A 26,302-nucleotide genomic window follows, 5' to 3' on the forward strand; every position below is an offset into this window, starting at 1 on the left:
ATACGGTAACCTTTCAGCGATAATATGAGATGTTTCATATCCACTAATGACTGCATAAGGAGGTAATGACTTATGGTCCTGAAGGGGTACAATCTCATCAGTGTTCTTGAGGTAACGGGACTTCTAAGGTGTATGGCACAAAACCAGGCTAAGGGCTGAAGTCAGGAAATATTGGTTATCCTGGATTCTAGATCCAGACTATTCTCACTCCTGAGATATCATTAATCATGTGTTGGCCCGGCTGTCAGCACTTTGAGAAATGTGTGTTCTACAGCATTTACATGTTTTTTCTACACGTTACATCATTTAATCAGTCTGCATCCAAATATTATAACAGTAGTGATTATATTTGATGGCATATTTTTAGTTTGATTATCATTTATTTGCAGATTATACAAAAAAAAAACACAAAAAGCACATCTAATAAAAAACAAAAGGCTGGGCAATATAAGTATGAAGCCAAGTGGTTTATTTGGAAAGGTTCAACTATTTTTAGAGCTTAATGAGCCTATATTTTTATTCTATTCAGAGTAAATACTTTATGCAGGCTAAATTTTGTACCCACACTTGCAATTGTAATTTTTCCAACACTGTAGACAATAACACACACACACACACATTTTCATTTACCGGAAGTAATTTTGTTGTCATGGTACATCAATGTGATTGAACACTATTGCACTTTCATCTCACTGGGTTGCAGTTTGCTGAGAAGTTGTCATTGGGATTTCAGTATTGATTGTGATTTGCTGCCTTGTTTGACATCTGATCATCCCTATGATGGCTCGGCGGAACCTGTGAAAAAATGCTGTATTTACTAAGATAATAATTATGTGCATATAAACTTTAATAATAGTAATAATATTAACAACAACAACAAACAAACAAATAAATAAAGAGACTCACTTTTTGTTTGCAATGACATAAATGCAGGGGTTGTAAAAGGTAGAGGACTTGGCAAAGAGTGGAGCAATGATAGCCATAGGAGCAGGTATTGCCTTGGGGTCACCAAATGATGCCCAGAGACATACAATGGAATATGGAGACCAGGCCACCAAGAACATAATAATCATCACAAGCGACATCTGCCAATCCAAGAAATAAAACACAACACCATTATAAGCCATAGACAAACGGTATTCTTTGATAGACATTTATAGCCAGTATAAGGGCTAATTTATTTAGGAAGAGGCAACAACTAATAAAAAAAATTATCTTTCAGATTTGCATGGAATTTTATGCCAGTGTTGTCTGTCATCAAGGGCATTCGTGTTGGTCTAGTCAAGTTGCAATTTAATTCCTTACCTTTTCTCCTTTGTGTATGTAGTGTTGTTTATCTTTATACCTTTCTGCATCTATTTCTACATACTAGCCCTTTTGACCCTCCCCTTAGTTTTAGAATTACATCTTAAGCTAAACATTACACATAATATTACAAATTACAAATTTGCAAATGAGTGCATATGTTTGTTCTCTCTCCCTGCCCCATATTTCTGCACCCAATCAGCCATCAGCAGCAGGATTCCATCATTGTAAACTTAACTAATCAATTGTGAATGTAGATAAGATTAGGCCAAATAAGTGTAAACTGCTATCAACCATGATTTAAAACAAAAAAGCAAGCACCCACATAGCTAATTCAGTAAAAGGTTTTGTTTTTTTTTAACCAATGATTTGCCTTGAATAGGTATTTCAATCCAAATTTCAATTTGATCATGTTTCTGGACCGCGGCAGCCTCGGCAGCATAACTACGATGTTAACCTAATAATTAGACGACCCCCCTAAGTATGATAATTTGTCTGTCTAGGATAATAACTGGAACTACATAATTAGTGATAATAAGCTTTTTCAAAGAGGAAGGTTTTAAGTCTAATCTTAAAAGTAGAGACGGAGTCAGCCTCCCGTACTTGGACAGGGAGCTGGTTCCATAGCAGGGGGGCCTGGTAGCTAAATGCTCGGCCCCCCATTCTATCCTTAGAGACTCTGGGGAAGTCAAGTAAACCATCATTCTGAGAGCGGGGTGGTCTATTGCGATGATAAGGTGTTACTAGCTCCTCCAGGTAGGATGGAGCTTGGCCTATGAGGACCTTGTAGGTCAGAAGAAGAATTTTAAAAATTATTCTAAATTTAATGAAGGGATGCCAGTCCAGGAGTTATGTGATCTCTTTTGTCAATACCTGTCAGACCTCTAGCTGCAGCATTTTGGATCACCTGGAGGCTTCTTAAAGAGTTGTTTGGAAACCCTGATAATAAAGAATTACAACAGTCCAGCCTGGAAGTAACAAATGCATGGACTAACTTTTCAGCATCATGCTGCATCAGTACTTTCCTAATCTTTGTGATGTTCCTCAGGTGAAAATAGGCACTTCTAAGGACTATTTTAATGTGTGAGTTAAAGGACAGATTTTGGTCAAAAGTTACTCCAAGATTCGTCACAGAGAGACTAGATGTTAAGGAGATACCATCTAGAGTGATAATGTGATCTAATATATCCCTGAGAGGTTCAGGACCAAATACCATGACTTCAGTTTTTCCTGAGTTAAGGAGAAGGAAATTTGAATACATCCAAGACTTTATGTCTTTAAGACAGGTCTGAAGCTTCACTAAATGCTCTGTCTCCTCTGGTTTCATGGATGTATATAGCTGAGTGTCATCAGCATAACAAAGAAGATTTATTCCATGCTGCCGAATAATGTTTCCTAAGGGAAGCATGTACAAGGCGAAAAGGATTGGTCCAAGTACAGAACCTTGTGGAACTCCATGGCTAACCCGACTGTATGAAGAGGGAATGCCATGGACATGAGCAAACTAGTATCTAACTGATAATTACGATCTACAACAATGTGTGAATTATACCAGGGGACACACCTTCTGTGATTTACTGTTTTATTTTTCAGGTGGGCAACAGAATCAAGCGTGATTCTCAGTGAGGCTGCTGCACCTTCAGCAACAGAGTCAACCTCGGCAAGGCTAAAATTATAATGATTGATTCATGGGAAAACACACAGTGGTCCTGGGATCAGCACAGGGATTGCTTCCTTAAACTTAGCTACAGCATTATCTGAAAGACATCTGCTATAGTAAGACTGTGCTCTGAGCATAGAAGAATCCTTAATCATAAATGTAAAAGTGATCAAAGAATGATCTGACAGGAGTGGGTTCTGAGGAAACACTGACACATGTTCTATCTCAACACCATAAGTCAGAACTAGATCAAGGGTGTGGTTGAAGCTATGAGTTGGTTGATTTATCTGTTGAAGGAAACCAACTGACTCAAGTAATGAAATGAAGCCATTTCTAAAGCTTTCATTTACATCTACATGGATGTTAAAGTCTCCAATAATAATGACTTTATCTGTTCTGAGGACCAAGTCACATAAGAAGTCAGAGAACTCAGACAGCATACATGGAGCGGCATAACCAGGTGGATGGCATAACGTACAAGAACATCTGCACTGAGTATGGACTGGAGGTCCCAGGGTCCAGGTAGGAGACACTCCCGAAAGTCCTGGAGAACAAGCAGGCCAAGATCCTGTGGGACTTCCAGATCCACACTGACAAGATGGTGGTGGCAAATAAGCCTGACATAGTGGTGGTAGATAAACACCAGAAGACAGTGGTGGTGATAGATGTAGTAATCCCAAGTGATAGCAACATCAGAAAGAAGGAACATGAGAAGCTGGAGAAGTACCAAGGGCTGAAGGAGGAGATAGAGAGAATGTGGGATATAAAGGCAACAGTGGTCTCAGTAGTGACTGGGACACTAGGGGCAGTAATACCCAAGCTGAGTAGATGGCTCCAACAGATACCAGGAACCACATCAGAGATCTCTCTCCAGAAGAGCACAGTCCTAGGAACAGCTAATATCCTGCGCAGAACCCTCAAACTCACAGGCCCCTGGTAGGGCCAACCAACAAAAGAAAGGGATTACTATACTTGACTAGCAGTCAGTTGTTCTTAAAGGTGTGTGATGATAATGAAGTATTAAGATTAATCAGTGTATTTTGGGTTTTACCTTTGTGACATCCATCTGCTCTGACCATTCAATGTTGATATCATCCAAGCAGTTGCTTGTTTTGCATCGGTTCACAGTGACCGACACATTGTAGTAGCAATAGAACATTACAAATAAAGGTAGCATGAAGTTCACACCAATCACCGCCATAGTGTAAGAGATGAAAGAGCTGTGAATGAGAAGCAAAGTTAACTTTCTGTTGAGTGCTCATTCACACAAAATTCCCATAGTTGTAGGGATTTTTGGATTATACTTCTATAACATGCTTAAAATCCTTTAAGTCATTGTCCTCTGTTGGTCCTTATGCTGCCTTGAATGAAATCAATATTTTGATTTCAACAGTTGATAAGCTAGTTGGAACTGGACCCACAATTTATGTTTTAACATAATACATTTTAGTCACACCCAAGAAAACAAAATACATTTAAGTATGAACTGGCTTTTAAATTTAATAAGTGTTTTCATTGTCAAAAACCCTTTACAGTTTTACTGGCTTTGGAATACTGTAAAAATGCAGTCCTCACGCATTGTTCTGTCTCCAGTTAATGGTACAGGTGGCTCCAGTGGGGTCAGGGGCATAAGCAGCCCAGCCCACCACAGGCATGGAAGACCAGAACACCGCATTTAGCCAAGCAGCCAATATAAGAAGGTTATAAGATTGAACTGTCATTTTCCGCCCTAAGGAGAGAAAAGGAGGTGTACATTTATAATGAAAATGTCATAGTATAGTAACATTGATATTCACTTAACACTCAGACCAGCTTTGGTTTATTATCTGGAATATGACATTTGAATTCCGCCCCCGTAGAAATCACACCTCATACAGCAGCAAGAAGATAGAATACCTATGTCCGGTCTGCAGATGGTGATGTACCGGTCAATGGCCACCACAGTCAGCAAACCAATACTGGCCATTCCAAAGAAGATGTTAAGAGCTGCGTAGATCTGGGGAAAAATAATAATATAACATAAATAATAATGTTTACATAAGAAGTAGGAGAAACCGGCAGAAAAAGTGGGATAGTAGGAGGTAGAAGGCTATCCTCCCCTGATGAACAGGCCTCTGTTCATAGACCCATGAAGCTGTGCGGTCATCATCCCACTCACTACCCTTTAAGACAAAACCAGTGAGGGACTCCTTAGCTGTTGCAGCTGCATTCGATTCAGATCCTTTATTGTCCCACACGGGGAAATTTACAGTGCAACAACAGCAGCAAGAGCACGCAGAGAAAATAAGATAAAAATAAGATAAAATCAAATAGAACAGGATTTGGAGTATACAAAGAGGATGTATATTTACAATAATCCAGATAATGGATCCTCGGCCTCTGTGTACCTGTACATAGTACAGAGGGTGAATACAATATACATATCAGAATATATAATATTCAGATAGTGTTAGCGGGCGTTATGTTTATTGTGCAGTGTCCAAACCAGATGGAGAGGGTGCTTCAATCATACTAAAAGCAGAAACAGACAACTGATCCATATCAGCACCATCCAAGAAGACAACCAGGGGCAGGAAGTTGACCTGAAGCAGCAAATTCTGATGGGCCACATGCTCGGTTTGGTGAGACTATATGTAAGCAGATCATACACTGTCAGTGAACTTATGGTCATTGAGCCAATGACTAAATTTATCACAAACAGCCCATTTGAGACCCAAGAAGTCCAGTCTGTAGGCTGAATAGTTCACCTGACTACAAATGAGTGACTTGCTTGCAAATGCAATAGGTCTTGCCTTCTCTTCACCAGTTAAAACCTGTTATGTATTAAGGCAAAGCCAATGATCTATTGCATTCTCATTGACACGTGAAACAGTGTCATAGAACTCTTTCATGGGCAAACTGGAACAGGACAACTTGCTAAAGTTACGCTTCAATATGTCAAACACAGCCAAAGGTCAGTCAGACGAACTCAGGGCAATTCAACTGCAACTTTCCCTGCAAGTTAGTCTTGACATAATCAATCAGTCGATCGATCAATCAATCAATCTTTATTTATATAGCGTCTTTTACGAAGAAACCTTTTTAGGAATAAACCTTGAGCAGGGCCAGGCTCATGTAGGGGGACCTGCTGATGACCGGCTGGGTAGAGGGAGAGCAGAAGGGGGAGGACAGGTAGATGATAGAATAGGGAGGAGAGGGGAGGAGAGGAGAGGCATAGAGCATAGAAATACATTATATTATATTGAATAAGCTGCCGGTTGAGTGGGTCAGCGGGGCCGGAGGTCATTATGCAGCTCTGAAGGCGGCGATACCTGTAAATGAATACAGAAGGGGGGGAAGCAGAAAAACTACACAAGAAATTGCATCACTAGTCTACTTGATGAGGAGTGGAGAGGAGAGGAGAGGAGGAGAGGAGAGAAGAGAGGAGAGGAGAGAGAGAGGAGAGGAGAGGAGAGGAGAGGAAACCATGACCCAGTGGGGTGACAGAGGCCTGTCAGGTGATCATGTTTCTGGGCCCCGGCAGCCTCGGCCTATAGCAGCATAGCTAAGATGTTAACCTAATGATTAGACGACCCCCTAAGTATGATAATTTGTCTGTCTATGATAATAACTGGAACTACAGAATTAGTAACAATAAGCTTTTTCAAAGAGGTAGGTTTTAAGCCTAATCTTAAAAGTAGAAGAAAAGAAGAAGTAGGCACTTCTAGGGACTATTTTAATGTGTGAGTTAAAGGACAGATTTTGGTCAAAATTTACTTCAAGATTCGTCACAGAGAGACTAGATGATAAGGAGATACCATCTAGAGTGATAATGTGATCTAGAAACAGACAACTGATCCATATCAGCACCATCCAAGAAGACAACCAGGGGCAGGAAGTTGACCTGAAGCAGCAAATTCTGATGGGCCACATGCTCTCGTCCATCTTGATCCCTGATTCTATAGATGGGCAAAGCTGATTTCACAGCCACCGCAGTGGAAACAGTGGATTACCTCCTATCAGAGAGTTTACGTTACGTTACGACAGAGATTGACCTTTCACCTGTTTATAGTACTGAACACGCTGATGGCTCTGTTCAGCTGTGCAGCAAAGCTGTGCATTGAGCCACAGCCAAGGCTCAATTCAGACCTTCATACATTTCATAATCACACACAGTCACATCACCAAACACATTCTTAAACATAAGGTCAACAGGAAGTCTCGGGACACTCCGAAACATCAAATAAAAAGGTGCACACCCTGTGGTCTCATGAACAGTACAGTACAGTACATTGACAAAGGTCATGGACTGAATTAACTGCAGCCATTTCGACTTTGATTGAGGGGGCAGTGGCCTCAACATGTCACCTAGGGTACGATTAAACCTCTCTGTGCCACCACTATCCATAGGATGATATGATGATGTGTGTCACTTGTCAACTCCTGACAGCCTCAAGAGTCCAGCGGTCAGCTCACTTTCAAAATTTGCTCCCTGGTTAGAGTACAACCGTTGAGGGAAACCATAGAAACAAAAAAGTTATCCCACAGTTTCTTGTTGTATGGAGATAGATTGAAACCCCAATGCTGCTCACAAGCATCAAGCCTCGGTTTGGTGAGACTATATGTAAGCAGATCATACACTGTCAGTGAACTTATGGTCATTGAGCCAATGACTAAATTTATCACAAACAGCCCATTTAAGAGCCAAGAAGTCCAGTCTGTAGGCTGAATAGTTCACCTGACTACAAATGAGTGACTTGCTTGCAAATGCAATAGGTCTTGCCTTCTCTTCACCAGTTAAAACCTGTTATGTATTAAGGCAAAGCCAATGATCCATCACATTCTCATTGACACGTGAAACAGTGTCATAGAACTCTTTCATGGGCAAACTGGAACAGGACAACTTGCTAAAGTTACGCTTCAATATGTCAAACACAGCCAAAGGTCAGTCAGACGAACTCAGGGCAATGCAACTGCAACTTTCCCTGCAAGTTAGTCTTGACATAATCAATCAGTCGATCGATCAATCAATCAATCTTTATTTATATAGCGTCTTTTACGAAGAAACCTTTTTAGGAATAAACCTTGAGCAGGGCCAGGCTCATGTAGGGGGACCTGCTGATGACCGGCTGGGTAGAGGGAGAGGAGAAGGGGGAGGACAGGTAGATGATAGAATAGGGAGGAGAGGAGAGGGGAGGAGAGGAGAGGCATAGAGCATAGAAATACATACAAAAATACATTATATTATATTGAATAAGCTGCCGGTTGAGTGGGTCAGCGGGGCCGGAGGTCATTATGCAGCTCTGAAGGCGGCAATACCTGTAAATGAATACAGAAGGGGGGAAAGCAGAAAAACTACACAAGAAATTGCATCACTAGTCTACTTGATGAGGAGAGGAGAGGAGAGGAGAGGAGAGGAGAGGAGAGGAGAGGAGAGGAGGGAGAGGAGAGGAGAGAGAGGAGAGGAGAGGAAACCAGACTAGTGAATTTTTGCAGATCATGGATCTTAGATTATGCGAAAATAACTGCCCCTTTACAAGCATTGATGTATGATAATCCCTTAGCAATGACTGATGTGTTACCATGGACCCCTGAAACTGAAGAAGCATTTATGTACATAAAACAGGCCCTCGTAGGTGCTGGAGTGTTAAAGCTGCCAGACTATCAGAAGCCTTTTGAGCAGGTTGTTGACTGCAAGGGTGATTTTATGACTTCAGTTTTGTTGCAGAAGCACGGAGATAAGAGGCAGCCAATAGCCTACTACTCCCACAAGCTAGATCCCGTAGCTTGTGCACTCCCGCCATGCGTTAAAGCAGTGGTGGCAGCGTCTGAGGCAGTAAAAGCCTCCGCAGGAGTGGTGCTATATCATGAGCTAACTTTGCTAGTTCCACATGCAGTGTCAATACTGCTGCTACAAAGTAAGATAGCATTCCTGTCGCCCGCACGTCATCTTTCCTGCATGGCAGTGTTGCTGTCTCAGCCGAATCTGACGATTCGTCGCTGCACAACCTTAAACCCAGCAACGCTGCTACCCACCGCAGAAGAGGGACACCAGCACAACTGCCTGGATGAGGTCTCCATTACGGTCCTGCCGCGACCAGATCTTAGTGATGTCGTGTTGACTACAGGACAGACACTCTTTGTGGATGGATCATCGAGAAAGGATGACTGTGGACGTACTAGAACTGCCTATGCAGTAGTTACAGCAACTGAGGTGGTGGAGGCGAAATCACTTCCCTCCTCCTATTCTGCTCAAGCTGCAGAACTCGTCGCACTCACACGTGCCTGTGAACTAAGCAAAGGACAGGATGTTACCATCTACACAGATAGTCAATATGCATTTTCCACGCTGTTTGTGTTTGCTCAACAATGGAATTTGAGAGGGATGAAAACTTCGACGGGCAAACCAGTCATGCATGCAGAACTGCTAAGAAAGTTATTAGCTGCAGTACAGCAGCCACGTAAAATAGCTGTATGTAAATGCACTGCACATACTAACAACACAGACGCAGTCTCACAAGGCAATGCCTTTGCTGACAGAGCCGCAAAGGCTGCAGCAAATAACAACACACTTCTTGATAATGATGAGGAAGAATCATTTGCCTTAGAACCTGCAGATAATGATATTCTAAAAGAAATGCAACAAAGTGCTCCAGAAAAGGAAAAGGCCACGTGGAAGAAGCGAGGAGCCAAACTGGATGATAAAGGACTATTAACCATAGGAAACAAACCAATCCTTCCCCGGAATATGCATAAATGGGCAGCATTAGTGAGCCATGGGCCATGCCATGTCTCAACAGGAGGGATGGTACAGATGGTTAATGAACATTATTACACTATAGGATTTCATACATACTCAAAAAATCTTTGTTCACAATGTGCTATTTGTGTAAAACACAGCCCACAGGGAGCCCTTAAGGCCCCTGCAGGCACTACACCATTGCCAAATCATCCATTTCACACAGTTTTTCTAGATTTTATTCAGCTAACACCATGTGAAGGTAAACAATATTGTCTAGTGGTGTTAGATGGATTTACTAGATGGGTAGAAATTTTCCCCACGGCAAAAGCAGATGCACTAACAGTGGCAAAAGTCCTATGTAGAGAGATCATTCCCAGGTTTGGCATCCCGAAGGTCATCTGGAGCGACAATGGAAGCCATTTTGTAAATGAGATAGTGAAAACTGTAGGAGTAACTTTGGACATTGATTTGAAGAATCACTGCGCATACCACCCTCAGAGTGCAGGATTAGTTGAAAGAGTCAACAGTACTATTAAGAACAGACTAAAGAAATGTATGGACGAGACAGGAAAGAATTAGATGTTTTGTCTCGACCTGGTGAAATTATGGATGCACATAACACCACACAAGAAAACAGGCATCACACCCTTTGAAGCATTATATGGGCGGCCTTATTGCCTACCATACTTTGCAACAACAAATGAGCTAGAACATGTTGAGGAAACAATAGCAGATTATCTGAAAAAAGTGTTACTCAACCGATGTGTGAATGCTGTAAATGTTCTGCCTAGTCCTGTGTCTTCCACAGATTCCACCCCCCAGGAACCCATTCAACCGGGCGACTACGTGTGGGTGAAGAAGTTTGTGCGAAAGAGGTGGAACACGCCTAGATGGGAAGGTCCTTATCAAGTACAGCTGACCACAAAGACTGCAGTTCGAGTGGACGGGAAATTGTCGTGGATACACCTTTCCCATTGTAAGAAACAGAAAATTCTTCCAGGTGAAGGCGAGGGAGCAGTGGCGGTTAGTCCGTAAACGGCTGACGGCCTGTATAGGTCCAGCAATGGCTGAACCCCGTCGGAACCTGAGAAGAAGAGTTAAAAGGAAATGAAGTTGTTCTTCCTGATTGTGGTGAGTGCTGTGACGGCAGGACTCGTGAGTTTCGGCCTTTGGAATTTCCGACAGGAGGGAGGTAATCAGGGACAGAATGATGCTCTGAGACAGGATGAGAGCTACGCGCGCGCTAAACGCACCGTAGTTAGCCACTTAGGACATTCATGGTTAGAACAAGATCCAGAGTCCCCACACATTTATGGTTTGAATACATGGTGGCGCTATGCTAATTTCACAGCACAGACACGGAATCATTCTCGTTGTTACGTTTGTTCTATGCTACCAGTTTCCGTGCATACACCGCGAATAATTGCTGAACCAATGACAGGGAGTGAAGGGCAGTGCTTTGTCCATATAGGGCTAAGCCGTGACACGAATTTCGCACTGAAGTTGTTGGATGGAACGTGGTTCACTCGCAGCAACTGCTCCCAAGAGCCACTACGGACAATGGCAGGGAAAGCCAATAGATTCAGATTCCCTGTGCTAGGTGCGATAAATCCCACATACTGTTATGCACGGAGTGGTGGTAGAGACTTGGGGTCGTTACACAAGGATGTCTGTAAATTATTAATTATGTTTATACGGCATGCACACTTGGAATTAATGAAGATGTGGAATCAAACTCTACAACTAATCGGTATTATCGGAAAACGTGTTTACAGCAGCATAAAAGTTCCGAGCAATGCGAACAGGAGTGTATTGATGACCCCCGGCACCTCTGTGGTTTATTTACCTTCAATGAAACAACACAGAGGTGTCCAGAAGGTTATAACTGTACATGCAACTATCCCACTTTCACGCCAGAAGATAAAGGTACACAATTAGTGGATAAGGGATGGTGGTTATGTGGACACAATGTGTATGCACACCTACCAGCAAACTGGTCAGGAGTGTGTGCTCCTGTACATCTCAAAGATCACACAATTATAATCTATGCCAACAACACTGAGAACATAGCACAGAAGCGTTTTAAACGAGATTTGAATGAATACGAGTTCAAACCACACGACTCAGTGTGGGGCACAGATGTACCACAAGAGTTTAAACACTGGACAGATGGAGAAAAGGTCTCCATTAGCCTTTTTCCGTGGGTAGGAGTGGCAAAGAACATATTGAGATTGGAAACGGTTGATTATAGGCTGAAAGTGTTTACTAATTTGACAAAAGTTGCTCTCACAGGAGTCAAGGAAGAAATGACAGCGCTAAGACTGATGACCATGCAGAATAGGATGGCCTTAGATCTCATAACGGCCCCCCAGGGAGGAGTTTGTGCAATGGTAGGAGATTACTGTTGTACGTTCATCCCAGAGAATGATGCGGATGGTCACCTGATAGATAGCGCATTGAGAAATTTAACTAAGCTACAGAAAGCTATGATTGATGATGGTAGTCCTCCACCAGATTGGCTTACAAAAATGCTGTCGGGGTGGAGGGAACTACTGTTCAAGATAGGAATGATGATAGGGATAGTACTGCTAGTATTAGCCATACTAGCTTGTTGTGTAGTACCTCTTGTCCGGGGTTGCATTGGCCGGCTCGTGGGATCAGTTGTTACTTTGCTGCAGGTGGAAGAAGGATTTCTACTGGACGACGATGAAGAGGAATCGGAAGAAGAATGGATCAATGTAATACAAGATGTAAAAGAAATGTTTAAGATGTCTTAAGCTGTACCCATGTTGAATTCTGAGTGTAAGAAATGTGTCTCTAGGAAAATGACGTAATGCATTGAAATTTCATGAAAATGTAAAGATGTAATACTGATGATGAGAATCTAGACGCATTTAACGATAAACAGGAGGGAAATGTGAGAAGAATTATTGATATTGTTGTTATTAGTATTATCTTTAAATGCTATTGTATGTAGATTTTGAGTGTTGAGGAATGTTGACAGGAGAAGAAGAACATGAGAATTCAAAAGTACTGATGCTGCTTACGACCAAGCCCAGCATCCAGATGTATCCTGTTGGTCAAGATTAGAGAAGTTCGTTAAGATGGGTGGAGAGGTCAGAAGGCAATGAGATATGAGATCTTGTTTGGACACCCATTCTGTTTGCACCAATAAAAGAGGTGAGCGAGCAGCAGACGAACGGAGTTGACAGAGGAAGCTTGAACTGCTGCTCGGCCCCCCCTTGCAAGGCACTCTTGTTGTTTGCGTGGTTACTCTGAGTCTAGTGAACGAACAGCGCGGGTGATCAAAACTTCATCCTCACAACAGTTCGCAGGAAGTGTAGCCCAAACCAAATGCCCATGGTGCACCACCAACCGCTTCCCGTGGCTAATCGTTTTTCCCCAGCGACACACCTGCTGAGAAACCGACCCTGGTAATTGGCGACTCTGTTTTGTGCTACGTGAAGCCGACTCCAGCGACCATAGTTAAGTGCATTCCGGGGGCCAGAGCGGGCGACATAGAAGCCAATCTAAAGCTGCTGGCAAGAAGTAAAAGTAGATTTGGTAAAGTTATTATTCACGTCGGAGTAAACGACACCCGGCTCAGTCGGAGATTACCAAAATTAACATAGAGTCGGTGTGCAACTACGCAAAAACGATGTCGGACTCCGTAGCATTCTCTGGTCCCCTCACCAATCTGGCCAGCGATGAAATGTTTAGTCGCATGTCATCGCTTCGTCGCTGGTTGTCACGGTGGTGCCCCGAAAACCAGGTGGCCTTTGTAGACAATTGGGGCAATTTTGGGGAAAACCTGGTGTCTATCCCACACGGGATGGTGCCTCTCTCATTTCTAGTAACTTGGCTAATTTTATTAGACCCAAAGTGACCTGACAATTCAGGGTCCAGACCAGGATGCAGAGTTGTAGTCTTACACACCTCTCTGCTGCTTCCATAGAACCTTCATCCACCAACAATAATATATTCAACGCTATAGAGGTAGTCTCTGTTCCACGGTTAAAAGTTCACCAAGCACAGAGCAGGGGAGTGGTCAATCACCATAATCTTATTAAAATTAATACCAAAGCACAAATTGGAGAAACTAACATCACAATTAAATGTGGACTATTAAATATTAGATCTCTTTTGTGTAAATCCCTGTTAGTGCACGACCTGATAGTGGATCATCACATTGATTTATTTTGTCTTACTGAGACCTGGCTTCAGGAGGAGGAGTATGTTAACGAATCTACTCCTCCTACCATCTTAATTATCATATTCCTCGTGTTACTAGTCGAGGAGGGGGAGTGGCAGCAATCTATCACTCCAAGTTATTAGTTAATCCCAGACCAAAACATGGCTCCAGTTCATTTGAAAGCCTGACTCTTGGCATCACCCATCTGAACTAGAAGGCAGAAAAGCCACTTTTGTTTGTAGTTGTATATCGGCCCCCTGCTGGGCCACATTCAGAGTTCCTGTCTGAGTTCTCTGATTTCTTATCTGACTTGGTCCTTAGAATGGAAAAAGTCATTATTATTGGAGACTTTAATATACATATAGACGTTATAAATGACAGCTTCAGAAATGGCTTCATTTCATTACTTGAGTCAGTTGGTTTTCTCCAGCAGATAAACCAACCAACTCATAACTTCAACCACACCCTTGATCTAGTTCTGACTTATGGTGTTGAGGTAGAACATGTGTCAGTGTTCCCTCAGAACCCACTCCTGTCAGATCATTCTTTGATCACTTTTACATTTATGATTAAAGATTCTTCTATGCTCAGAACACAGTCTTACTATAACAGATGTCTTTCAGATAATGCTGTAGCTAAGCTTAAGGAAGAGATTCCTGCATTGATCCCAGGACCACTGTTTGTTTCCCCAGGGATCAATCATTATAATCTTAGTCCTGCAAAGGTTGACTCTATTGCTGAAAGTGCAGCAGCCTCACTGAGAATCACGCTTGATTCTGTTGCCCCCCCTGAAAAAGAAAACAGTAAATCAGAGGAGGTTTGCCCCCTGGTATAATTCACATATCAGGACCCTCAAGCACAAAGTGCGAAGACTAGAAAGGAAGTGGTATTCTTGTAAAATAGACAGCTGTCATGTAGCCTGGAAAGACTGTCTATTAGTTTACAAAAAGGCCCTCCATCAGGCTATAACAGCTTGTTTTTCTTCTTTAATTGAGGAAAACAAGAATAACCCTAGGTTTCCTTTCAGCACTGTGGCCAAATTAACCAAGAATCACAGTGTTTTAGATCCACGGATCCCTTCTTCCCTTAGTGGTGAAGACTTCATGAGCTTCTTCACTGATAAAGTTCTAGCTATCAGAGAAAAAGCTAACCAGGCCACCCCAACAACTGAACCATCACCAGATGTGTTGGCTGTGGGAACATACAGGGTCTCCAACGAGCCCTTCAACTCCTTCAGCCCTATATATTTTTCTGAGGCGTCATCGCTAATTCATAAATCCAAGACCACCACGTGTTTTTACATCCCATCCCAACACACCTGTTGAAGGATGTTTTACCATTGATAGGCAGATCTATCCTGGACCAGATCAATTATTCTTTAGTGACAGGTTATGTACCCCGGTCCTACAAGGTGGCAGTGATTAAGCCATTGCTTGAAAAACCATCACTGGATCCAAACGTGTTAGCAAATTATAGGCCGATATCCAACCTTCCTTTTATCTCTAAAATTCTTTAGAAGGTGGTGGTGACTCAGTTACTCAGGTCATACATATATTTCCCCCTCTTCAGGTAACAATCCATCAGGTCTTCCCATTCATGAACAGAGAACCCATCTGTATGACCACCCCTGAAATAAGGTGGTGCCTTGAAATCAGACTGAACAAAAACCTTAAGCTGTGGCAAACCACTTTCATTAGACAGGTGACTAGATGGAGACTAGGGCTGGACTGTGCAGGGCTGGGGCATAGTTCTGTTATAGTTTGGTTGGCTGAAATACTGTCACTAATCTTCTTGTAATAATGTCCGCATTCTGGGCACTTATTCAGGCTGTATGGGGGTGCTTCAATACGATTTAGCTGTACACCTGGAGCAGAACTTCTTTTACCAGCTCCCAGCAGAGTGTTTTATCCCTCACGACATCACCAGATCTCCTACCAGGACTCCCACAGGGGTGAGCCGGAGAAGTAGATGCTGTGAGCGGATGCAAGCAGGCAGGCGTGTGGGCTTCACTGCTGCTTACATCTGTGCAGTGTACATCTCATCTGATGCTAATGCTAAGCTAGCGCTAACACAGCTACATGATGGAGTTTTTCCTTGCCACTGTTGCTTGTTGGGGGTCAGGTCCTGGGATTCTGTAAAGCACCTAGAAACAATGTTGATTGTAACAGACGCTATATAAAGAAAGATTGATTGATTAAAGATCGATAGCATAAACAGCCTGGCTGCACACTCGGACAGTGTTTTTATTGCAGCAAAGGACTTTAACCACGCTGACTTAAAAACTGTCCAGAGCAATTTCCACCGCAATGTGAAGTGTGCAACCAGAGAAAATAAAACGCTGGAGCAAGTGTATACGAATGTGGCAGACACATACAAGGCCCAGGAATATCCCCACCTGGGCATGTCAGACCATCTCTCACTCATGCTACATCCATGTTACACACCAAGAAATAAAAATGCTGGGCCTATGAACACAGCCAGAGGGGACCATCTCTGAGCTTCAGGATAGTTTCCAATACACACAATGGGATGTATTTGAGGGCCAGGGCATGTAGTCACTTGAGTCTCACAATAAATAAACCGCAACAATGCTGGGTTATATCAGCTTTTGTGTGGACCGTGTAACATCTTGGAAGCAAATACGTGTGTTTCCAAATCAGAAACCCTGGATGACACACGGAGTACAACAGCTGATGAGAGCCAGGGATGCTGCATGCAGCACACAGAGCAGCTAGGACTGTTCTGAGGAGGGGTACTAAATCTGCCAAACTGAGAAACAAGGCGAATTGACTCTTAAAACCCACGGCAGGTATAGGAAGGCATTAAAGCTATCGCGGACTATAGTAGGAGGACATCTCCCTCAGTGGACGTTCAACCTTGGCTTAGTTGAATCTTTTCTATGCCCCTTTTGACAGGGACAACTTAGACCTACTACTGCCCCCCCTGACAAGGCTCCAGTCCTGAGCGCGCATGAAGTGAGACTCTGCTTGCGTAACATTAACCTCAGGTAAGCAGCTGGACCAGATGGAGTGCTGGGATGGGTGCTAAAAGACTGTGCGGACAAGCTGGCAGAGGTCTTCACAACCATTCACAACACATCACTGTCCACATCATGGCTCTCAGCCTGCTTCAAAGCTGCCACAATTTTTCCTGTTCCCAAGCAGTCTAATATCATTTGTCTAAATGCCTATAGACCTGTGGAACTCACCCCCATACCAGCCAAGTGCCTGGAGTGGCTGGCCATCAAACACATTAGGGAAGCAAGACCTCATACACTCGACCCACATAAATTTGCATATAGTAAGAGCAGGTCGACAGAAGACATTATAGCTACTGTAATCTACACACTTCTATGTGATGTTGCTCTTCATTGACATTAGTTCTGCCTTCAACTCAATCCAGCCAAACAAACTCCTGACCAAACTGTATCATTTTGGACTGAACACCACCTTATGCAACTTGCTTTTGGACTTATTAACAAATCGCTAACAATATGTTAGAGTTGGCAAGCACACTCCACCCACCCTTCTTATTAACACTGAGGCCCCTCAAGGCTGTGTGCTGAGCCCATTACTCTACACACTCTACACGTATGACTGTTAGACCATCCTTTCCACTAATCTCATAGTCAAGTTTGCAGACAACACCACAGTGCTTGGGCTCATCAGCGATAACAAGTCCACTTACAGAAGCGAGGTACAACATCTGGCATCATGGTGCGAGAACCACAACTTGGCCCTCAACATCAAAAAGACTATGGAGATGATTGTGGATTTCCGTAAGTCAAGCCAAACTTTCCATGCTCCACTCACCATCGGGAACAAGGTAGTTGAGAGTCACACAGTTCAGGTTCCTGGGTGTGACTGTGTCAGAAGCCCTATCCTGGAACACTAACATAACCTCAACAGTGCCTCTTCTATTTGAGGAAACTCAAGAGTGCTCAAATCCCTCAGCAGCTTATGGATAACTTCTACCACTGTACATTTGGCAGTATATTGCCTTATGGAGTCTTTGTGTGGATTTACAGCTGCACCAAGCCTAGGCAGAAGACCCTCCAGAGGGTTGTGGAAGCGGTAGGCAGAATAATTGGGACCAGTCTCCTGGAGATGAACACCGTCTACACCACCCGCTGTCTGAGTTGGGTATGCAACATACTGCATGACCAGCACCATCATGCACGTCACCTCTTCCAACCACTGCCCTCTGGGAGAAGTTACAGGTCCATCCAGGCCAGAACCTCCAGACAGGGCCACAACCTGTACCCTCAGGCACTTATAAATTGCACTTTAAAAATTATGTATTGATGTCAGTATTGAGATGCTCCAAACAATTTATTTTTTTTTAAAGTAGGAAGTAGAAAGCTTAGTAGCACATCAAAAATAATTTCTAGTTTCTAATTCCTACGTTGAAAAGTTATTGGAGCAGAAACTTTGTCTGCTTGCTAAGTTCCACCCACCTGACAGCCAGTGTGGCCAAATTTCCAACTTCCATGGATGTCCGAAGCAGCCGACATAGGATAACCAATACCTGCTACTCCAATGTCAGTGAAAGCCAGGTTGATGATTATGAAGTTAGTGGCAGTGCGAAGCTCTTTAAACTTCACAAACATCAGCAGCACCACAATGTTGCTTGTTAAACTGATGACACCTGTGAGGAAAAGAAACAAAACAAAATAGCAGATGTGCCTGAAGCACTAAAATATGATTTCAGTCAGTGGGGTTGGTCCATCTTTATCTAATGTTTTTACAGGATTCCCCATTATTCTTCTCATTGTCATTCTCATATTACTGTTATTCTTATTAATGCTGTTGTTATTGGTAGTAGTACTAGTGGTAGTGATATCTACTCATAGCAGTTAGCATTGCTTAAGTAATATACCTTCTCAAAATTTGATTCCATTAAAGCCTGATCTATCCATTTCAAAAACAGAGGCTGTTTGTATGTGAGTGTGTATCTCCTTCATCTTACCTGCAATGATTAGATATCCAGCAACAATGTTGTGCTCCCACTGGGTGAAGACACTTTTTCCCTCAACTTCATTGGAAATGTTGACCAAAGAGAAAACTTTCATTTTCTGAAATTAAGTAAATTCCCTGAAACTGTATTTCTAATATAAGGTTTAGTGTTAATTACTGTTTTTTTAAATTATTGAACAGAAGAGGTAAATTGAGACTAAGGATGTTTGCCTAACAGAACCAGGAGTGTATTTCTGTGCAGATGGGGAGGTGTAAATGCGGATTAATGCATACCACTGCTCCCTTGCACCAAATTAACAGGAGTGGTCTGTATGTTACAGAGAGGATTAGCACTCACGTGCTGGATGGTAGCTGGATCAGTTGGTTTGAAAATTACAAAACAGAACTCATTCCTGGACCTTTGAACAGTGTGCATATAATATAGAACCAACATAACTGAATGAGTAAGGAGGAAAATGGGCTGCACAAGAGAAACATAATAGTGATGTAGTATTGAGAGTTTCACATTTTATTTAATAATATGTTTATGTGGAAGACTAGAAGTAGAAGACTAGAAGAGAGTTTCGGGGCAAGTTTATCAAACCAATTTCAATTTGAGACCAAGTAAAACATTGCTACTTTTGAGCTGTGGCCACTGATATGGCAGCAAAGATACATCAATAAATATAAAATAGCAAAAAAACAAAAAAAATGTATAAAATGAAGTATTATCAAATATAGCAGAGCATTCTATACCCTGATGAGTTTGGGTGCCTTTTTCCAGACGATGTGTCTAACATGCAAAGAACAAACCTGAGCAACATGCACAGGTCAGAACAAGTGTCACAGCCCCTGTACAATATTGTGGCCCGAGCTGTTTTTATTGCAATGATTTCATTTTCCTCTGCGTGAGTGAAAATATTACGACACTTTTGCCTAATAGAATCAGTTTATTTATACTTTGTGAAACTTAAACGCTAGGAAGAAATGTTTTATCTGCTGTCCTCCTGGCCTATATTTTCCTCTGTGCACTGTTTGATGTCCAAGAACATTCTAAATAAATTAATAACATTTTCTAGCCACAGCCATTTCACCATTGAACGTTATTTCAGACCAATACGTTGTCAAGCTGCTCTGTATCTGGATGATGCTGGTTTTGGTACAGGGAAAATCCTTTAATAGTTATCTGTATTAAAGCAGTTACATTCAAAGTCAATTATTATTATTATCATCATTGTTGTCATCATCATTGTTACTATTATTATTATTACTAATAATGATAGTAATGCTACTAATAAGAATAATAACAACTTAGACATGTGTATTGTTTTTGATTTTGATTTGACTGTAGGCATAGGATAACCACATCTCATTTTAATCACATTGGTGGCTAACCCCAGACTGTTGGGTTTTCCTTGGATATGTGCATCCAGAGGAAGAGCAGAACAATCATCTGTCAGTCTGTGTGTATGCACCAGCGATGCACTGGTTGAGTTTTGTTTTCTCTATGCAACACTGACAGGCATGTGCACTTGTGTGTGTGTGTGTGTGTGAGAGAGAGAGAGAGAGAGACAGAATGAGAAAGAGTGTTCTTAATGATGATGTTGGATTGAGAGAAAAAAATCTTACAGAATCCCAAGGCCTGACCCCCAACACGCAACAGTGGCAGGAAAAACTCCTCTTTAACAGGAAGAATCCTGGAGCATGACCAGACTCCAGGACTGGTCCAGACTGTAGGGGGACCCTCCTGCGGATGGCTGGCCGGTAGAAAGGGAGGAGAAGGGGGGAGGAGAAGGGGGAAGGAAAGGTAGACTAGAGCATAAGCATAGATCATGCAAGTGTAACAAGATTAATGATTCCACTTGTTTTCTGTTGTTACTGCTCTTCATTATTTAACATTATTCTCCCATCATCTTTTACAATGTTATTTCATTTATCATTATATTTACTTTAATTGTAGATTATTTTCATTGTACACACACACACATAAACACACACACACACACCTTTATTTAATATTAATTTGTTGGGTCTCCATTTGGGAGTCTGTGGTCCACTGGGGCTTTGGGTGTTTGTGGTGCCCCTTAGTAGGACCCCTGTATATTGGGGGGTGCAGCCTACTTTCTGCGGTGAGTCTGCTGTTCACTGTCCCCGTGGTAAGTCACACTAGAGTGTGCCTCAGGGAAATATTGTATTGTGGTTTCTCTGTGTGTTTAAAATACTGTTTGTGTTAATCGCTATATTACTGAGATGGGGAGATTGTTGTGAGCAGTTTTGTTGTTTTTGTTTTATTAAGTTTTTTTGTTTTTATTTTGTTTTTATTAATTCTGTCTGTGTGTGTTTGTAAGCTAACCTCATGTTAAAGTTGTGTGTGTGGCTAACAGACAACATGAGCATAGTTTTCTTTGTTTTGTTTACTTTAGTAAATCCTGGACGAATACAGTTGCAGGAGTGTAACTGTGGTCTGTTTTAACAGAAATAAAGTGATGAATGGGGAATTGGTGACTGTCTTAAATACACAACGAAAAGGGCCAAGTAAGAGCCGCCACACAAGTTGACGTCTTGCCACGCTCTTTGAACACCCTCCGACTGGTGTGGGCGTATGAAAGAACTTCCAGAAAATGAAACAAAAGGATAAGAAAAGCAAATTTCACCAGGCTGGGAGGCCTCTCCTCTGCCCTCCTCTCTTCAAGCCCTTTATTGATAGAGCCACAAGATAGAACCAGGAACTCAATAAGATGTACAATCTTCTGATGGAGAGGAAGAGGATGGCAAACGGGGTGAATTACATCTTAGAGACCATACTGCACTCATTGGAAAATAATTAAATGTCAATTTCACTCACCATTCACTCGCTCTCAAAACCCAAGCTGATAATCGGTACACGATACTCAATATGCAATAGAAAAAGGCAACTTCCAAAAAACAGAAACTTCTAGTTGAGTTTTTTTTGTTATTGGATATACTCCTGACATGGACTTGGCTTACTTCTGGCAAGGATTGATGTATTGAGGTGGCCTTGTTGGCCATCTTGACTCAAGTTGGGTGCCTCTGATCTCTACTGGGGCCATTCTTTATCAGACAATTCTGTAAAGGGGCTTTCCAGCTGGAGGCTATACAGGAGACTGAAAAAACAACCACGTGAAAAAGTGTTGGAAACTCCAATAATTGTTAGGTTCCCAGCTTCTGGGAGCTCTGTTGCGGGTTTCTCGCTGCAGGCGGTGTGGTGGTGTCATGCTCCAGTGGCAGCTGGTGCCGCGGGCTGACGCACCTGCAGTCTATCGGCAATCTAGCCGCCTATTTATGGACTGAACTCCCGTTTGCCAGCGTTGGTGTGTTTTGTTCCCTAGTGAAACTCTGACTTCTCGTTTTTGGATTATTGTGGTGAGTTTTTCTTCGTGGACTAGTTTTTGAACTCTGTCGAGGTCTCTACGCCTCTTTTGGATCAAACAACTTTTGTTAACCTCCAATAAAGGCTTTTCTCGGAGACTATCCTCCACTATGTTTTGCCTGCTTTCGGGTCCTGGCACAACCTACCGTAACAATAATGAAGAAAAATGACTTGGGACTGGCTTACTGAAGGAGACACTGAAAATAGAAAAAAATGTGAAACAAGCACTACGGCTGTCATGGGGACAAAAATGCAGAAAGCAGAAAACCAAAAAAAAAGCATAGTTCTTGTGCTAGCACATGCAATTATTTGGCTCCTGCCAGTCTTCAACCCAGGCAAACTGAATGAGTTTGACAAAAAGGGAGATAGAAAATGGAGAGAGAGAGAGAGAACAAAACCATTGGATACTCCAGCAAACCAGACATTTCTCTATCTGAAAACTTTGCTCACCATTTCTCTACTGTAGGCAGGTATTAAACTAAGCAGAACAGAGGTCTGGAAAGCCTCAGGCCTCAGCACATTTAACCAGGCAGTATCTGGGAAGATTTTCCAGGATTTGGTAAGAGGGGGAATGTTCTTGGTTGAAAGCCAAACCCACTGACCTGAGCAGTATTCAGGGGCTGAGGCTCGCAGACTGCAGAGTGCTGGTTTGCGTGCTCTCAAGAGCCTCCTTGGTCTGCTTCTAAATCTAGAAACAGAGCTGAATGTCCTCCTGTACTGAAGGAATGGCTATAGCAACTTCCTGTGTGGGGAATGGAGGTGGCTGATAGCCAAGCAAGATCTTGAATGGAGAGACCAGTAACTTTGCAGGACAGTTATGTGCATGCTCCACCCAGGCAAGTTGGACACTCCTTGTGGTGGGATTAGAGGCAGTTATACAGCACAAGGAAGTCTCCAACACCTGGGTGGCCCCTTCACACTGCCCATTAGATTTGGGGATGGAAGCCAGAGGTGAGGCATACTGAGTTGCCGAAAGCCTTGCAAAAGCCCTTTTAGACCCAAGCGATGATTTGAGAAACTTAGGTACGCCAGCAAAATATGCACCCATGACCCTTGACTTGTTCTTGTTTTCACCATAACGTATTTTTTGAATGTAATTTTAAGTAAGAGGAAAATTAATGATTTCTCCCTTGACAGCAGTTATATTTCTTTTATAACATGACAAAGGTTAAATGGAGTAGTCACAGTGTTGAGACTATAAGTCACTTGGTAAAAGGAAACAGTTTTAACTTCAGATTTTTGTTCCGTTTTTTTTGTATGTCCATGGACGTTACATGTATACATGTGCGACTGCTGCAAGTTAACCGTTGATGCTGCCAGATAATGTTGTTATACGTGTTGTGTATCAGCGCTTGTCATGCTGTGTTGGAAACTTCTGTGCAAACTTTTGTAAAATAGAGCGTTCAGTAATGTGGACGCTAGTAGCATTATGCTAACAATAATAATAATAATAATGCCGCGGCTCCTGCAATTATCTGCAGTGTCGCACTATGGTTTATTTATGTTTATTATCGTGTATTGTTGCATCCTCAAGCTACGCAGGTAACTTGTGTACTAAGTGTCACATGCCCAGTAATTGCTAAGCGTTCTGGGAAGTGTAGTTTATGTAAATTATGTTTATTATGAATATTTTGTGATTTATTGATAGGTTTACTGTTTAAGGTTTATGACGTGGTCATTTAATAAAAACTAACAGAAGTGGTCTGTATGTTACAAACCCCCTTCTGTATGAATCTACAGGTAGTGCCGCCTTCATAAGTCTACTGACCTCCGACCCTGCTGACCCACACAACCCGACTCTACCAGCAGCTTATTTTAATTAATATAATGTATTTCTATGTTCTACCTATTCTCACCTCTACCTGTCCTCCCCCTTCTCCTCTCTCTCTACCCAGCCGGCCATCAGCAGGAGGGTCCCCCTATATGAGCCAGGTCCTGGTCCAGGTTTCTTCCTGTTAAAGGGGAGTTTTTCCTTGCCACTTGCTTGTTGGGGGTCAGGCCCTGGGATTCTGTAAAGCGCCTAGAAACAATTCTGATTGTAACAGACGCTATATAAATAAAGATTGATTGAAAGAATCACAAGTTATAACTTTTTGTGCTTCCTGACAAGCTTTCTCGGAGGGGCGTAAACTAAAGATCGAAACACACAGATCGAAACACACACACAGGCAATACATTAATTAAAGAGGGACACAGGCTACAATAAACAACTGTCAATTATGTGATGGACAATGATTGAATTCAATTTTTTTTTTGGTGTTTAGTTGACATGAATAAATAATTTGATATGAGTAAATCTTTTCCTTGAACCTTCTCTTTGGCTACATGCATCCATGCACAGAAGATCTGTTCCATGTCCTGACAGGTATACACAAAACTGCCATTTTTCCATTAAATTTGTACTGTTGTGTCATGAGACACATTTTATATTCTAAATTAACTTTTGTAATGTTTTTTTTTATTTTTTTAAATTTATGGACAAGATTACAAATATGTTTTATATATAGTCCCTTCAATATGCTCTTTAAAGTGTAATGACTAAAAACAAAGTTTTTAAAGAAGCATTTATTTTGGATTTAAAACAAAGAGTGGTCATTTCTGATGTATACAAATACATACAAGTCCATAGACATACAGTACATATTCCAATTAGGTTTGTGACTTACAAAATATATTTTAAGTTTGAACAGCAGTATTAGTCAGTAGTCCACTGTTTGTTTTTATCTGTACAATAACATGGAAAGATGTATATATATGTGTGTGTGTGTGTGTGTTTATGTGTGTGTGTATATATATAAATCCAAATTAACACGAGGTGCTACTTGTCAAAAAAGCTGTGCGATGTCTCATGCGATTCAACTGAAGGATCAGTGTTGATAGTTGAATCATTGATAAAGTTTCCTCCTTGTTTGTTACCCAGCCAAACTGCAAACACTGCTCCGACAGACATGCAGTTGTTGTCACTTCTTCATGATAGAAGAGATATCCAGAAACATGCTCTAAAAAGACAAAGAGACAAGTCCATCTTAATCCCTGACAATGGAATTTATTATAAGGCATGACATTAATTATTTAACATGTATTCTGAACCTAAATATTTTATTTAATTGAATCCTAATTCTTCACCAGACTAATAAAAATAAGCATTGCCATTTTAATCATTATTGCTATTATTCTAAATTTTCTCGTTGTTTCTTGTATTCTTGGAAAACTATTATGAATCCAGTTAGTCATGTAAATCACAGCTGGCAGCCCTTCTTGTTCCTTATTACATGCACACAACCCTCAATCAACCTTTCTAAATGTACACAACTGATAGAGCTTTTTCAGTGACACTGACTTTATTGTTGTAATAGTATGCCTGTTTTTAACTGTGTAAATAGAAATATTTTGGATACCTTGAAAGAAGAATATGTGGAAAGGAGAAATTTCTATTTGGCCAGACTGGGTGTAAATTTCATATAGTGTATTTCATACCAAAAATGTGAAAAATGTGTTTGAGCTATTCAACCCATGAGAAACCAATGACGCTATACTTGCCATAGACATTCTTCGGCCAGCCGGTGGCATTATTGGCATGTCTCCCTGTAATGAGCCCAGTTCATCAGATTCCTCTGAGGTATGTAAGGATGGACTTGTAGAGTTACTGATAGAAGACAAGCTCTCTGATGGTGGTCTGTTCAAAAAGCTCGTCTTCCTGGGGTTTGGTATGAGGACTTCATTCATCACTGAATCCTTTCGCTCCTCTTTTTGTGCATCCCTTGACCTTAGGATGTTATGTAATAACTGAGTTTCCGAATGGTTAGAAAGAGGGAGTCCTACATCACGTGTATCATCTTCGTGGTTTGTTGTACTACCTTCACCAATTGAAAAAGAAGAGATCCACTCTGGGTTGTTTTCTGCCTTGAAAGTGTTCATTTCCTCACTGATTAGGGGGGCTTGAATTTGTAAGTTCTCAACACACCCAGTTGGCTTAGGTTGCAGGCTACGGTTGGGTCTTTGTATGTCCTGGCTGGATTTAAGGCCAGCATTACAATAAGAAAATTTCATGGCTACCTCTGGAATCACTTTCAGTGTT

At 41.9% G+C, this 26,302-nt stretch overlaps 4 protein-coding genes across 4 annotated transcripts in view; 1 reads left to right on the forward strand and 3 right to left on the reverse strand.

Moving 5' to 3' along the window:
- lamtor3 (late endosomal/lysosomal adaptor, MAPK and MTOR activator 3) overlaps nucleotides 1-26,302 on the reverse strand; it is a 205,572-nt gene that overhangs the window by 23,677 nt on the left and 155,593 nt on the right. The gene's annotated exons all lie outside the window — the stretch shown is intronic.
- Nucleotides 453-19,329, reverse strand: rrh (retinal pigment epithelium-derived rhodopsin homolog). Its single transcript, XM_057059023.1, has 7 exons — nucleotides 18,847-19,329; nucleotides 18,335-18,525; nucleotides 4,862-4,961; nucleotides 4,541-4,694; nucleotides 4,017-4,185; nucleotides 907-1,085; nucleotides 453-795 (listed from the first exon to the last, which is right to left on the reverse strand). Exons 1-7 carry the CDS (start codon nucleotides 18,947-18,949, stop codon nucleotides 690-692), a joined length of 1,002 nt encoding a protein of 333 aa, XP_056915003.1. The 5' UTR covers nucleotides 18,950-19,329; the 3' UTR covers nucleotides 453-689.
- On the forward strand, nucleotides 8,434-12,938 carry LOC130540107 (uncharacterized). The gene is made up of 2 exons (XM_057059019.1): nucleotides 8,434-9,945; nucleotides 10,879-12,938. The coding sequence occupies exons 1-2, from the start codon at nucleotides 8,490-8,492 to the stop codon at nucleotides 11,622-11,624; spliced, it is 2,202 nt and encodes a 733-aa protein (XP_056914999.1). The 5' UTR covers nucleotides 8,434-8,489; the 3' UTR covers nucleotides 11,625-12,938.
- LOC130540109 (gap junction alpha-10 protein-like) overlaps nucleotides 25,255-26,302 on the reverse strand; it is a 3,088-nt gene continuing 2,040 nt past the window's right edge. Inside the window, exon 1 of the mRNA XM_057059022.1 lies at nucleotides 25,255-26,302. This exon is cut by the window's right edge and continues 2,040 nt beyond it. Within this exon, the coding sequence (XP_056915002.1) occupies nucleotides 25,696-26,302 (607 nt within the window). The 3' untranslated portion in view covers nucleotides 25,255-25,695.

The sequence above is a fragment of the Takifugu flavidus genome, chromosome 16 (genome assembly GCF_003711565.1).
Source record: "Takifugu flavidus isolate HTHZ2018 chromosome 16, ASM371156v2, whole genome shotgun sequence".
NCBI lineage: Eukaryota > Metazoa > Chordata > Actinopteri > Tetraodontiformes > Tetraodontidae > Takifugu > Takifugu flavidus.